The 16,222-nt window shown below is 36.4% G+C and overlaps 1 protein-coding gene across 3 annotated transcripts in view; it reads left to right on the top strand.

Moving 5' to 3' along the window:
- Window positions 1-16,222, top strand: part of LOC110461182 (peroxisomal carnitine O-octanoyltransferase-like) — a 28,837-nt gene that overhangs the window by 557 nt on the left and 12,058 nt on the right. For 2 of the 3 annotated variants that reach the window (XM_021514537.1, XM_021514536.1), the window contains exons 2-12: window positions 3,824-3,966; window positions 5,418-5,542; window positions 6,432-6,613; window positions 7,340-7,467; window positions 8,965-9,170; window positions 9,556-9,669; window positions 10,685-10,786; window positions 12,139-12,222; window positions 12,999-13,106; window positions 13,914-14,044; window positions 14,921-15,044. In XM_021514537.1, the coding sequence (XP_021370212.1) occupies window positions 3,824-3,966; window positions 5,418-5,542; window positions 6,432-6,613; window positions 7,340-7,467; window positions 8,965-9,170; window positions 9,556-9,669; window positions 10,685-10,786; window positions 12,139-12,222; window positions 12,999-13,106; window positions 13,914-14,044; window positions 14,921-15,044 (1,447 nt within the window). The remainder of the gene's footprint in view (window positions 1-3,823; window positions 3,967-5,417; window positions 5,543-6,431; window positions 6,614-7,339; window positions 7,468-8,964; window positions 9,171-9,555; window positions 9,670-10,684; window positions 10,787-12,138; window positions 12,223-12,998; window positions 13,107-13,913; window positions 14,045-14,920; window positions 15,045-16,222) is intronic. The other variant, XM_021514538.1, reaches the window with a different exon arrangement.

The raw sequence follows: 16,222 nt of genomic DNA on the forward strand, positions 1-16,222 counted from the left end.
GGGGGGGGGCGGGGGATAGTGTGTGGCAGATTTTAAGCTTTACACTAGAGGGAATTTTGATTCTTAGTCCCAATCAGTAGAGTATTCGTGGCCCCTTTGCAAAAATAAATGTTCAGTAAGCATTGAAAAACTGTTATAATGCCATTGAAATATCATTTTGGTCTAAACAGCAACTGGAGTTGAAGTGTATTAACTGGCATTTTAATGGAAGTTGAATGGTTTTGAATGAATGGTTATTAAATGGAATCTTTTTGTTAAGGGGAACTCAAAGAATTCACAGGTCACTGGTTCATTATCCCCAGTGAAAGTACTGTTACTGTCTAGAAATTTTCCACCATAGGATGGTCTGGTGGCGCAGTGGATAGCGCACTTGCCTTTCACCAAGGCGGCCAGTTGTTTGATTCCCCGATCGTTACTAAGGTGAAAAAGTATTGGGTCACCTGCCCGACCATGTGGGTTTTCTCTGTGTACCCCCGTTTCCTCCAACAGTAAGACCAGATGTGCGCCAACAAGAGTGATTACTTCAGTAGTAAAGTTGTAAAATATTGTTGTAAAATGAATCAGTTTATATTTACATTATAGTTTTCCTGTTACATAGCCAACAGCTAAAGGTAGATGGTAACATCTATCACCTAGTAACAAGTCACCAGATACCAGGACTTGTTGACATCACTGAGTCCTTGACCACTAGACTTCGTCAATCTAGACTGGAGTTCACTGTACACAAAGTTACATGGGGGTAAGGTCATTGTTGATAAAAGATTTAGACACAGAGGTAGTGAAATGACACAGATAGGGTCTTACTTGAAATTGTTTTACTTGGAAAAGACTTTAATAACAGTGGCTGTAAAATTTAATACAAATTACTATATAAACATCAACGTTATCATTATTGATCAAATAGTTATACAGGCATTATCATCTATAGTTTTCTCTATATCACTGATAGAACTAAACTTTAATTTTTACTCAAAACTGGTCTAAATACAGGTGTACAGTTTTATAAGCTTAAATGAGTGACTTACTGAATAGATTACTGACTGAATGAACGAATGAATGAATCAATGAATAAACGATTGAATGAGTAAATGAATTAATGTAAAAAGTAGGAATGAATGAAGAAAGCAGTGCAGGATGATGAATGAATTCCCTCCTGTAAGTGGGCACAGTATTTATGCATGAAAGCTGATTAAAGGGCCAACGAAACCTGAAAAGCTTTTCAAAATTGAAGATTGACAATAAATTCCTTCAACCTAAAACTAAAGAATATAGGTAACTGTATGAAGGGGAGGGTGTGTGTGTGTGTGTGTGTGTGTGTGTAAGAGCCAACGCCGGTCCAATATAGTTAGGATCCTAAGGTAGTATGATCGCTGTAGAATGGATACCAATGGATATGCAGGGAGTCACTCAATAGGAAAGATCAAACATCGTAGGTAGGAGTGTTCTCAACATTAATCCGCTTCACAAGTTAAGCGCACATGTGTTTCTCTCGAGCCGTTACTGCTGAGACCGGTCGGCATGTAATAAAAGTATTCCACCTACTTAACTTGTGAAGCTGGTTAATGTTGAGAACACTCCTACCTACGATGTTTGGTAAATGTATGATTTAATGAATCTACAAATAGATAACCCTTTATCAGTAGCTGACGGGCAACTTACTTAACTGCATTATGATAACATATGTATTGATACTGTAAGTTAGATTGTAAGTTAAATGATAGTGGTCAGTATATATGACACACTGCTGATTAGATTAAGATATATACAGTGTCAGTAAAACAATATAACCTTGCTAAACTGACTCCTGTCTTTTCTGAGTTCCTGTCTATAATATATGATAATTTCGGTTCAGAACTTGCATTTCTAATCATTTGTAACAGCTAAGGAATATGAGGGTAAAATACTGCCTTACTGACAAGTTAGCTTTCCCAGTGTTGCATTATAACCTTGGGTCCGCAGGTTATAACGAATCACTGGAAAAGCTAGCTTGTCAGTACGGCAGTATTTTACCCTCCAGTACGGCAGTATTTTACCCTCCAGTACGGCAGTATTTTACCCTCACTAGTTTATGCTCAAAAGTTCAGCAATGTCGAGTGTGGTCAGTAGTTGGACGGATGACCGTCTAAGTAATTTGATGTCAAACGATGCAATAAAATAATTTAAAAAAACCCACTATGCATGTTACAATAGGTTGCATCTTCCTGATATGATGCAATATTCGATCGCAACAAGCTCAGGATAGATTGGTTTCTTGAAGAAGCCCACATGTACGGGCGAAACCGGTAGACATACAATAAAGAAACCAATCTATCCTGAGCTTGTTGCAATTGAATATTGCCTTGAGCTTCTCGTTCCTCAATCGCCCTGCATACCCCTGGGTATCCAAGCAAGGGATAACGGAACCTACAGAACCTAGATCAGAAGTACGGCGTTGGCTCTACACCCGATGATTTGTTCCTGATATGATAGTTTATAAATCTTGAACTTCATTTAAATATTCAACAGATACATTTAGTTCACCAGAGTAATATACAGTATACCAAGACATTTCCGCTGCTGTTTAATTTCCGATGCTGTTTAATTTTCGCTGCTGTTTAATTTCCGCCCTCTGTAATTTATCGTGACAGCAAACATGAGTCAACAACATAATGGAAATAGTAGTTACTAGGTCTATGTGAAAGGCGAAATTAACTCAGGGCAAATTTTGATTTCACTGGCAAAGAGCGAGTTTGACCGGGCGAAAATTTTCCGGTACACAGTTGTGGCAGATTTTAATTGAACATAGGATTGCGGTCACCTTCTAGCTTTGAGCTAGAGGGAATTTCCCTTTAGCCCAGTGGTAGAGCGTCCGATGAAGAAGTCTGGGATTGCGGGTTCAATCCCCAATGGAAATACAATATTCTCTTTCCTGTTACAAATGGTGTCTGTGGTCCTCCTTGTGGTGACGGGGAGTGAGAACCTGGGCTGTGGTGTTTGAAGGCGAATACATTTAAAAAGGGGTAGTTAGTGTGGCAGATTTTAATTGTACATAGGATTATGGTCACCTTCTAGCTTCGAGCTAGAGGGAATTTCCATTTACCTCAGTGGTAGAGCGTGCGACTAGAAAGTCTGGGGTTGTGGGTTCAATCCCTGGTAGAAGCACAATAATCTCTTTCCTGTTACACAGTATATAGAGACATTTATAGATATAGGAAACGTTAGCACATTTTAGTAGTGTTACATATCTCAAGGAATTGTGCTTCTTCTAATTTTTTTCTCTCACAAAATCAGCCACATTTATAGACTCTCCTGGTAATGTCATATTGATTAAATATGCACAATATGTTGTTTACAAGATTTGTTTTTATGTAGAAAACACAATGTCAATAAGCATGTAGAGAAATTTGATCAATTATGAAATAATCGATGCAAAGTTTTCATTTTGGTTTTCATTTTGGTATTAAATTTATACATTTTTTTATGTAAAAGTTTTGAATATAAAATTTTTAAGAAAGTGACCTGGCATTTTAACCATATTCTTCTCTTAAGGATCACTGTTCCAATGCACTGCCGTTTTTCCTTTGTACGGTAACATATCACTTATCTTCCATTTGGATTCTAAAAGTCCCGCGAGGTTTACTTTTCTTTTCAAAAAATATTTATCAAAGCTGTTAATTGTCATTTCGGAAAAATAATTTTTGTTTCATTTTTTGGCAGTGGTGCATTGCATGATCCTTTAAAGAAGGAGAATGCTATTTAGTAAAACTTCAATGGTGAATAAAACAACTTTGATTTACTCATTGCATAATTTTACATGAGCAGGTCTGATCTTATTTGTTTTCAGTCCAGAGAAGATGGCAGCCAATATTCCTGATCCCGATGTGATGTTCAGGTCTGATGAGGAGAAGACATTCCAATACCAGGATAGCCTCCCTTCACTTCCTGTCCCAGACCTCAAACACACACTCAAGAAATACCTTGATTCAGGTATAAATTGATGATGAGTTCGCCATTATCTATGATGACTGAACACCACAAAGATTGAAATGCTGAAGACTGATTTTTTTTTTATTTCTCATTCACCCCGAAGACATTTGCACTCATCCAATTCAAAGGCTGGACTAGTTCATTATGAAATTTCAGGGATGAATGAGTAATACATTTTAGAATTAAGTGAGTAAAAAGAAGAAAAATTATATACATTCATGAAGGGAAAGAATAAGAATATATAAGAAATGTTTTTTAACAGTATAAATAATGGTATTCAGGTAATTATTCATTCTTCATATTGAAGACATCTATTATATTCTGACTTTGTCTATAACCAGAAAATTACAAGGATGGCAAGAAGTCATTGAAATCAATTATCAAGTCTAAAGAACTTTTTGTGGAATACCAGTAACATGTATCACACATGTGCACACCTGTGTTTTTCCTGGCCAAATTGACAAAACTGCCACCTGGCCAAAAGTGGCGCAAGTGTCCCAATAGATTGGGAAAGTCTGGCATGTATAATACATAGAACCAAAAGCAGTTCCAGATTTTTCTTGCTCTCACATAAAAAATACCAACAAAATGGGAAAGGTAGGGTCAACACCTATGGAGATTTAACATTAGCGTCGGCCCCCACTTGGAATTTCAAAACAAGATAAATCCAAAAAGGTATGGGTATAGGAAGCTTAAATCAGGAATAGTTAGTTTCAGAATTCATTTGATGATAAATGGGACCTCCTTGACTTACACCTGTGTGGGTGTTAAAGGTGCAGTAATACAATTCCTCCTAGAGCATTTTAATGACACAATTACTATAAAATTATATTACATCGTGTGCAACGTATTTCAACTGTTATTTTGATGCCGAATATTACAATAAAGAATTGTTCTTTCTATTTAAGATTTAAGCAGAATATGACATATTCAGTATCAAAATAACAGTAATTTTATGTACTGTACACTATCATAATTCATTTCCAAATTAACATTTGCCTGTGATATTTATCGGTCATTTTGTTAGGATACCCCCGTCACTCAACCTGGTGTTATTGCAAGGAGGTCCACTACGGTTATCAGTAACATTTATGAATAATCATTTATGCAGTTATTGATCATTGTTATGTATCTACATATGGCAAAAGAATAAAGGAAATCAAAGTGGGGGCCAAATGTTGACCCCACCTTTCAGCATGCACAATTCGTAATTGGGCCGAAATACAGCCCCAAATATGTAGGTAGCAAAAACACTACACACGTTTCAATTTTACTCATTTCACACTGATTCTAAAGCCAAGCTAGGCCCTTGTAACACATGTTAAGTAATCAGAAAGCAGAAGTAGCCTATTTGTAATGTGATTCACCATTTTTCCATTTCTATAGAACCAGAGACAGACATTGTCTTTGATGTAATAAAAGCCTCTAATGTTTTGTTTTTGATGCTACAGTGAAGCCCCATGTGACACCTGACGAGTACACACGTACCGAGTCCATTGTCCGCCAGTTTGAATCCGGAGTAGGCCAGGAACTTCAACAGAAACTAATAACCAAGGCTAAATACTCCAGAAACTGGGTATAGTTGAAAAGAATTTTATCATTAGTTCTTTCAAAGCTAAATATAAAACATCTGTTACGAGAGATTTTGTGCAAAAAAAGTATGTAAGATGTGCTGACTTGATGCAAAACAGAAGGCCAGTTGACTAGACATTTTACCTTAAAAATCCAAAAGATTCATTTGTATCTGAGATGAAATTTGATATTTAAAAAAAACCAATGTGGTGTGTTAATGAATCCACAAATAGCCAAGCATTTAATTCTGCACTGTATAGGTCACATGATGCAAAGAATTCTCAAAATGTTCTTGAACAGCTCTGTCGAAATACAGGGGTTTTCCCTCCAAAATCATCTTTGCTAGCCAAAGGTTACCCGTCAGTACAATCAGGTCTACCTACTCTAGTCGATTGTACCGGATCATAACCCTTGAAGAGTAGGTAGACGCGATTGTACCGGATCATAACCCTTGAAGAGTAGGTAGACGCGATTGTACCGGATCATAACCCTTGAAGAGTAGGTAGACGCGATTGTACCGGATCATAACCCTTGAAGAGTAGGTAGACGCGATTGTACCGGATCATAACCCTTGAAGAGTAGGTAGACGCGATTGTACCGGATCATAACCCTTGAAGAGTAGGTAGACGCGATTGTACCGGATCATAACCCTTGAAGAGTAGGTAGACGCGATTGTACCGGATCATAACCCTTGAAGAGTAGGTAGACGCGATTGTACCGGATCATAACCCTTGAAGAGTAGGTAGACGCGATTGTACCGGATCATAACCCTTGGCTAGCGAGGATGCTGGAGTAGGTAGACCGGATTGTACCGGGTTGTAACTCTTGGCTAGTAAAGAGAATAAGAGGTTTTGTCTATGTTATGTTCTGATTCTGTTTTCTGTTTTCATCAGCTGGAGAAATGGTGGGAGGATGTGGCGTATTTTGAGGGGCGTTATCCCATGGCCCCTCTCATTAACCTTGCTGGACTGTTTCCCTATTCGTACCACTGTTACCCTGCCAAGCCTGGCACACAGGTAGAACGGGCTGGCATGATCCTTCACTACACGCTGAAGTTCTGGGAAATCATTAGAAAGTAGGTCACTGTAGCTTGAGATGATGTGATGTACATGTACTGCAAACAGTTTTTCCCAATGGTCCCTTATTTCACGATTTTGCTAAAATGGTCAACATTGCAGGATCTTTTTCACTGATTTCAGGTTGGTCTTATGGCTTATTTCGTTGGTTGTATAGTTTGCAGAACATTTGTAAACCCAAAAATAGCAAAGAGTAGAACTTGATAAAAAATGCTTTTACAGTAGGTCATACAATACTCATTTGAATATTTCATTGAGAGTCTATATGGAATTAATAGCAGTTTCTCTAGAATGTCATGTTTCAGTGAACATACAATGCAACCTTGATATAGTGCCCCTCCTTTATCTGTACATTGAAACGTTGATATAACATGCTCTATTTTTATTTTGCCCTGTCGTTTACCTTCAACACATAATTAAATGACCATTTCCTTTTTTAAAAACTAATTTTTTATATGTTGCCTTAAAAAAATCGCCAAATTCCTTTATAATTCCAAAGTTTCACTGGACAAATGGTGGCAGTATAACAAGATTTAACCTATATCATATGTTATTCAATGTCGAATCTTCAGAAAATATTTGTTAAGATAGTGGTAACCCACCCTGAGTATTGACATTAGGTTATAATAAGAACACTGTGTTAGTTAGTATTGACTTAGTGCTCTTCACGTGTCCTACTTACATGTGAATCAGTGTGACTTACAGTCTGAACTTTTAATTGTAAGAGAGAAGCTGAGAGCGGAGAAGGACAACAAAGGGAACCAACTCTGTATGTCGCAGTTCAGGAAGGCATTTAACACCTGTCGGGTACCTGGGATAAACAAGGATAAACTCTTGTCTTACTTCCTGACAGGTAACTTTATGAGTTTTACAGGTAACTTAATGAGTTTTACATGTAACTTATTGAGTTTGTACAGGTACCTCAATGAGTTTGTACAGGTAACTTAACAAGTTTTACAGGTAACTCAATGAGTTTTACAGGTAACATATTGAGTTTGTACAGGTAACATATTGAGTTTGTACAGGTAACTTATTGAGTTTGTACAGGTAACTCAATGAGTTCATACAGTTAAAAACAAGAGATGTAATAGGTACATATTTTTTAACCTTGGTGCCTGAAAAACTAAACTAAATCTGTTCCCCCGGACACTGTAATGATCATGTTGTTGTGCAATGTCACGGAAATCACTTTTAACCTATATAAAAGATTTTCCCAATCAGGAACCCTAAATAATGGTGCTTTACAGCAAAGCAAATGAAACAAGACGATATTTGTTAAAAGTTAACTACCAACTTATCATCATTGTCGAAACAATCCTCAATGACACTGGTTCAGTGGTATAATATACATTTGTAACAGATCTCATGAAGAAAGGGCTCTGTATTGCCCTGGTAATATATCCGTGTACAGACATGCTCATTTTGTAATTATGGCCCCACATCAGAGCTGAGGGTGACCTATAATAATCATTGTGTCTGTCCGTCCATCCACACTTTCTTTTCTGGAGATTATCTCGGAAACTTTAAGACTAATCTTTCTGAAATTTGATTTGATGGCGATACATTGTGATATGTAGATGTGCAAATAGGAATATGAACATTTTCTAAGGACAAGGTCAAGGTCACTATTTCTGAAAATAGGCCGTGTGAGGTTCGGTTCTTATCCAAGAATCCAAAAGTCTAATCCTTTGGAAATTTGACATGGTGATAGGCTTTGATTATATAGATGTGCAACAGAGGTTTGAAAACATTTCTGTGGTCAAAGTCAATGTTTCTAGAAATACACTGCAGGCCATAAAGGTACGGTTTTTATCTCGGAATCCAGAAGTCTGACCTTTTTGAAATTTGACATAGGGATACACTTTGAGCCACTCCTCTACTTTTAGGTATCAAATTAATTGATACTAGTGAGAAAAAGAATAAAAATCCGGAAAAAAATTCTGCGAAAAACTATCTGAAAAGATCTTATTGTAAGATTAAAGGACTTTTTCTTGGGAATACAATCCTAGAATATTAATTCTGTTGTTTTTAGTTATTGACCTGTGTGATGGTACAGGAAAAGAAAGGTTGCTATTTTTGAGTATATGCCATAGTAGGTGTCATGTCGTCCCTCTGTTGAGTAACGTTCATTTGCAGCCGGCACAGTGGACAGTGATCTTTCTTCACCCAATGAAAACTTTGTGATCCGCATTTTACAGACTGGCGTGAATAACTAATGTGTTTATGTTGCTCCAACATCTTTCTGCTGTCTGTTGTACTCCCATTCTGTGAATTGGGTGTTACAATTTTAAATACATTTATAGATTAAGATTATCAAGGTTATTTAATTCTGAATTTTTGTTTTTTGCAGAGTCAGAAGGGATCTCGCCCGGACATATCTCAGTGATGTGTAGGGGGCGTATATATGTGTTTGACGGGCAGGATGCGAATGGTGAAATTCTGACTCCACCTGAAATTCAGTCCCAACTACAAAGGATCAGAGACATCTGTGATTTTCAGCCAGAAGGATTAGGAATAGGAGCTGTAACAGGGGATGAGCGCACACAATGGGCACAGGTAAAACACTGAAAATACCTTCCATTACAAAAAACAATGAAATATTTGTAAAATTTAAAGTATCGATGATCATTTATAAATATTAAATTTCGTAGGGTAAGCTTCATATGACTTCAACCAACTTCATTCCCAGAAGATATTTTAGTCACTTTGTTTCCGTGAGATAATCTTGTCACCTGTGTTCTAAACTAAAGTCTTTTTAATCGTGAAACAGCTGGATTTCTTGGACGAGTTTTACTGTCACAAGAAAAGTCTTTTAACTCAAACACTGGCTGAATAGTTTGACAGTCACATTAGTGGTAGCTTGATTAACAGAACCCGACTACAATATATATGTTGTAAGATATAAAAGTGATTATTTGTTGAAATGTTGTACATTTTATAGACGAGAAATCAGCTAATCGCTCTTGATCCCAAAAACTACGCCAATCTGGAACTTATCCAATCAAGTATCATCAATGTTGTCCTTGATGACAGCCAACCGAAGGACAACTCTGAAGTAAGTTCATCAAGGTCAAAATGATGACAATTAAGGTACCACATTGACTGATGTGAAATGATTTTAACACAGTGACTGATGTCATGTGATTTTAGCACAGTGACTGATGTCAGTGATTTTAACACAGTGATTGATGTCATGTGATTTTAACACAGTGACTGATGTCATGTGCTTTTAACACAGTGACTGATGTCATGTGATTTTACCACAATGACTGACATCACACGATTTTATTATAATGACTGATTTCATGTGACCACTGTGACTAAGGACATGAGATGTAAAAAAAACAGTGACTAAGGGCATGAGATATTACTGCAGTGACTGACATCACATGATTTCACTATAATGACTGATGTCATGTGACCACAGTGACTAATGGCATGATATGTTACCACAGTGACTGACATCACATGATTTTACTATAATGACTGATGTCATGTAACCACAGTGACTAATGGCATGAGATGTTACCACAGTGACTGACATCACATGATTGTACTATAATGACTGATGTCATGTGACCAAAGTGACTAATGGCATGAGATGTTACCACAGTGACCTGACATCACATGATTTTACTATAATGACTGATGTCATGTGACCACAGTGACTAATTAGGGCATGAGATGTTACCACAGTGACTGACTTCACATGATTTTACTATAATGACTGATGTCATGTGACCACAGTGACTAATTAGGGCATGAGATGTTACCACAGTGACCTGACATCACATGATTTATCTATAATGACTGATGTCATGTGACCACAGTGACTAAGGGCATGAGATGTTACCACAGTGACTGACATCACATGATTTTCCTTCAGTGACTGTAAATATCCAACATTACAGTTAGAAGACTACCCAGAATGATGTTAAATTGCCTTACGACATCAGCCTTATGTTTGGACATGACTGGAGCTCTAACACTATGTTTGTTTGAGAATACCTGTAATCTAGACATGATGATAACCATTATCCGTTGTTGAGTATCCTGTGTTGATATTTCAGATGTTCCAGGTCACACTCGCAGGCAACCCTGTCAATCGCTGGTTTGACAAGAGTAACACGTTTGTATTCTATGCAAATGGCCTCGGAGCAGCAAACTGTGATGTAAGTTGTCTGTCTGTTGAGTTATCTCCCTTGTTTCTAAATCTCCTTTGTTTTCTCATCTGTCTACTCTGACACATTCTCATTTATGACAATGTAGAGGATTTCTGGTATACAACAGCGTAGAGGTAATTTTTGTGGAAAAGAATTCTTTTGTGACAGCACAACCGTGAACATTTTTTATCAATTAAAAATATAAAAGAAGAGATATAACCAGAAAACATCAAATGGGGAGTCTCGGCAAACTAAATCCAGTTTACATATTTACCACTAGGTGGGCCGTCATCAGAATAACGTACAATTTTCAAAAGATACTTGAAGTACAAAAATGGGTGCCCTGCCTAGCGACAAACAACAACATTCTATATATAGTGACGCATACAACAGTAAAATAGAACAATGAGATAGTATAGTTACACTGTCTGTGAAAAGATGGTAAAAGAATTCGTGGTATTTTCATAATCAAACCAAGAGTATAAAGGGGAAAGTATTTTGAATACGATTTGATATTTCTAATGGCTTGACTGATGAATTCTATTCAGGAATCCATTAGCTGGGGTATGCTGAACTTCACTGAACAGTAACTAGTGGACGTTGGCCCTCATTTTTCCTTGTTCTTAAAAATAAACCCGGTTCCACTTTTTATGATCTTAATTTCTCCATATAAAATTTGGTAATAAAATGGCTAACATGAAAGCTATAGTTGAACACAAGTGAAGTGCAATATGTTTTCTAGAATCGGAACTTTTTTCAGGTGAGAGCCTGGTGTAAACTATCTTAATAATAAAAAAAATTACTTCAAAATAAAAAAAAAAGTTGATATGTAAAAAATTGTCCTATCTTGAAATACCTTGATTACAAATTGAAGTTCTATGCCTGAGTATTCTGTGTGTTGTGTTCCGGAAGATGATTCATGTATATAATCAATGTTACAGCACACTCTTTGATTAATGTTTGTAATATGACAGCGCTTTGAGATATATCTGTAATTTTACAGCATGATCTCAGAGTTACTTTTGTTCTGTTTTGCATCCTGAGTTACGTTTCATGTTACAGCAAGCTCTGTGAGTTATATCTGTAATATTACAGCGCTTTGAGATATTTCTGTAATTTTACAGCATGATCTCAGATTTACTTTTGTTCTGTTTTGCATCCTGAGTTACGTTTCATGTTACAGCAAGCTCTGTGAGTTATATCTGTAATATAACAGCGCTTTGAGATATTTTTGCAATTTTACAGCATGCCCCCTGTGATGGTATGATGTTTGTTATATTACAGCATGCCCCCTGTGCTGAAATGATGTTTGTTATATTACAGCATGCCCCCTGTGATGGTATGATGTTTATATATTACAGCATGCCCCCTGTGATGGTATGATGTTTGTCACCATGCTGCTGTATACCGACCTTAACCTCATGCGTTGTAAAGGGCAATGGAAGGTAATTTACCAATTTACCCCTAAAGTCATATTTGAACCCTACCAAATCAAAGTCAGGGCAAGTCTACTTTAGATATGTAAGGATAAATGAGTTCATAAGGACACAGCCATAGAAAGCTTCAAGGTCAGGGTTCAAGACAAAGTTTTGACTAATCTATCACATTGTTGAATTAAATATGGTGTCTTAAAAACAATAACTTCATGAGACAATATATGCTGAATACTATCAACCTCTATTTAGAGACAACCTACTTTAAAAGAACACTTTAAAAATCTCTATTGTGGTTATTTACATTTTTAAGTGAACCAGCAATATCAGGCCACCTGTTGTGTTAAGAGGTCACTTTTAAAACTCCCTATTGGACTATTTACATATTTCCTGAACCTGTATTAACTGACCACCAATTTTAAGAGACCACTTTAAAAAAATCTTCATAACAGTGGTCTTTGTATACAGGTTTGATTGCAAATCCTAATTGTCTTTGTGTTTTGTTAAGAAAACAGATTCAGTATTATTATATTGCTTCAGAATTTCTGTGGCTATTAATACCATTGGAAGGATGTATTACCTCTAGGTGAAGAACCAAAAAAATATTTTAAATGAAATTTTGACTGCTAAGAGTAAATCTGTCTATGAAGTATAAATACTAATAATAATTCTAAATTAATTTATCATCAGAATTAACTTTTAATTTTGTGTGACTGTTCCATATTTGTCAAAGCTGTAAATATATCACAGTGATTGTAACAAATAAGTAACCTGTGTTTGACTTTCAGGGAACTAGGGAGATTCGAGAACAGACACATCCTGTGGAGCTAGAATTCAACGTAAACCAAGATATTGTGGCAGCTATAGAGCGGGCAAAACAGGTCTTTAAGACATCAGTAAGTGTCAGATATAGAGTGGGAAAAACAGGTCTTTAAGACATCAGTAAGAGTCAGATATAGAGCGGGAAAACAGCTCTTTAATACATCAGTAAGTGTCAGATATAGAGCGGGCAAAACAGGTCTTTAAGAAATCAGTAAGTGTCAGATATAGAGCGGGCAAAACAGGTCTTTAAGAAATCAGTAAGTGTCAGATATAGAGCGGGCAAAACAGGTCTTTAGGACATCAGTAAGTGTCAGATATAGAGTGGGAAAAACAGGTCTTTAAGACATCAGTAAGAGTCAGATATAGAGCGGGAAAACAGCTCTTTAATACATCAGTAAGTGTCAGATATAGAGCAGGCAAAACAGGTCTTTAAGACATCAGTAAGTGTCAGATATAGAGCGGGAAAACAGCTCTTTAAGACATCAGTAAGTGTCAGATATAGAACTTCAAGGAAGTCATAATATTTGGAAAACGCCTTTTCTCCTCCCAGACTTGTGTGCCTTCCCAATCGTACATAAACTACTATTTGACCATGTGTGGTACCCAACTGTACACATTATCCAGATACTAATATCTACTTTTTGATGTTAAAATCACATGACTTCCTAACCAAAATAAAGAATGTTCTCCCCGCCTGTTCAAAAACATGATGCTCTATTGTACAAATAACTGACAAGTAGTATTTTACACCCTATTAGGTTCATGTGTACCTGTAATGGTTGTTACCCATATCTGGATACAATTTGCAGTTTATAGTATTTGTTTAGTATAAATGTTGTTGTGTTTTTTTATCAAATATAATCTTGTAATTTATTTTCCAGGCTGACAACCTGTTCTGTATCACCCGTGAATACACACGATATGGTAAAACATTCCTGAGGTCAAAGAACCTTCATCCCAGCACTCACATGCAGATGGCACTTCAGTACACCTACTATAAGATGTACAAAAAGTGGGTCCTTCTTACAAAATGTATGCTTCAGCATTTAAATGTTCACAAAAACAGGTCGTTGTCACTGATTATATGCGTCAATATTTAAATGTGTCACAAGAGTATAGGTCAGTATTACCAAATGTAGACATCAAGCATTTAGACATTGCTACAAAAGTAGGTCACTGTTACCAAATATAGAATTCAGCATTTAGATATTGGCATAGAAGAAGGTTACCAAGGTACTGTTACCAAATATGGAATTCAGCTGTAAGACATTTTCATAAAAGTAGGTCACTCTTACAAAATATAGAATTCAGTATTTAGATATTGTCATAGAAGGTTACCAAGGTACTGTTACCAAATACAGAATTCAGGGCTAAGGCATTATCATAAAAGTAGGTAACACTAACAAATATAGAATCAGCATTTAGAATTTGTTACAAAAATAAGTCAGTGTTACCAAATATAGAAATCAACACTTAAAGAAGGTCACTTTTACCAAATATAGAATTCAACAGATATTGTCACAAAAATAGCCAGTTTCCCCAAATAGAGAATTTAAACTGAAATGTCATTTCCAAAAGTTGGTAAGTGTTACCAAATATAGATTTTAAATTTAGATATTGTCACAAAAGTAGGTCACTTTTACCAAATATAGACTTCAACACTGAGACATGTTACAAATTTAGGTTACTGTCACTAAATATAGATTTCAACATATCACACATGAGGACATCAAATCAATATATTTACATTTGTGTTCGAGTGCCTCTAGATAACAGTACCAACTAATGCGCATCATGGAATATGTTTGAACGGAACCGTGTTGCATACCTTCATAAATGTTAAAAAGATGCATTTCAAACCTTAAATGAAATCTCTGTCAATTTTCAGACCAGCTCCTACATATGAGACAGCAACAATCCGACGTTTCTACCATGCACGGACAGAGACATTGAGGTCCTGTACACAGGAGGCACTGGACTGGAGCAAAGCGATGCTTGACCCTGCAGTGACGGTAGTTATCTCCCTTTATTTATCTCCTTCAAAACCCTGTGTTTTTTTCGTCTTGTTTAGTTGCCTGTAAATTTAAATTTTATAAACCTGAGACATTCAGTATAAGGTTTTGATTTTCTGAAGTCCGCCTTCTAAACAAAAATTGCTCCTGGACAAATTTGCTTGGTTTTAATTTTCACAACAATAGTCATTATTTTATTAACTCATTCACCCCTAAAGACACATTTGAACTCTTCCAATTCAAAAATCGGAATAGTTCATTATGAAATTTCAGGGGTGAATGAGTTAAGTAACATCATCTGAAGAGCAACACAATTTTAGAGCTTTACATTTCTCCTGGCTGTGGATATAGAGAAAAACATAATCTACATGGGAGTGCTATAGGGTACTGATAATTAGAAGGAAAGGCCTTACAATCATATTATTCATCAGTTATCAATTCAAATGACCCCGATTCAGCTGTTCCAACCAAACAAAGGGAAAGATTTACCCATTGCTAGTGACAGAAATTACCAGTCAAGAAACAGAAATTATAACCTAGACAACTCATTTTCATTTTTCTTTTAATTTTCTGCAACCGTTGATTTGGAAAACATAATCTATTTAAACCTTAAATTTTACAAATTCTTAAAAGGAACTTAACTCAACAGATGTTGTAATTTAAGAATCAAAATGAACATGAAAAAAAATCCAGAAAATATTTTTTTCTTTATTTTCTACAACTATTGATGTGGATAACATACTCTTTTTAAATTTCAAATTATAGGAATTCTTGAAATAAACTCAACCAAACAACTGTTTTTAGCTCACCTGGCACGAAGTGCCAAGTGAGCTTATGCCGTGGGGCGTCCGTTGTCCGTCCGTCCTCCCGTCCTCGTCCGTCCTCTTTTCCTTTAAACAACTTCTTCTGAAGAACGGACAGGCCTAGAGTTATGATATTTGGCTGAAAGTTTCGTTGGTAGGAGCCCTACAAAGTTTGAGAACGAAAATGACCTTGACCTGTTTTCAAGGTCACAGGGGTCAAATATGTCAAAAACTTCAAACGACTTCTTCTAAAGAACTAAAAGGTATAGAATCTTCATATTTGGCTGATGGCTTCCTGGGATAGAGCCCAACAAAGTTTGAGAATGAAAATGACCTTGACCTACTTTCAAGGTCACAGGGGTCAAATGTGTCAAA

The sequence above is a fragment of the Mizuhopecten yessoensis genome, unplaced genomic scaffold (genome assembly GCF_002113885.1).
Source record: "Mizuhopecten yessoensis strain PY_sf001 unplaced genomic scaffold, ASM211388v2 scaffold10589, whole genome shotgun sequence".
In the NCBI taxonomy this organism is placed as follows: Eukaryota; Metazoa; Mollusca; class Bivalvia; order Pectinida; family Pectinidae; genus Mizuhopecten; species Mizuhopecten yessoensis.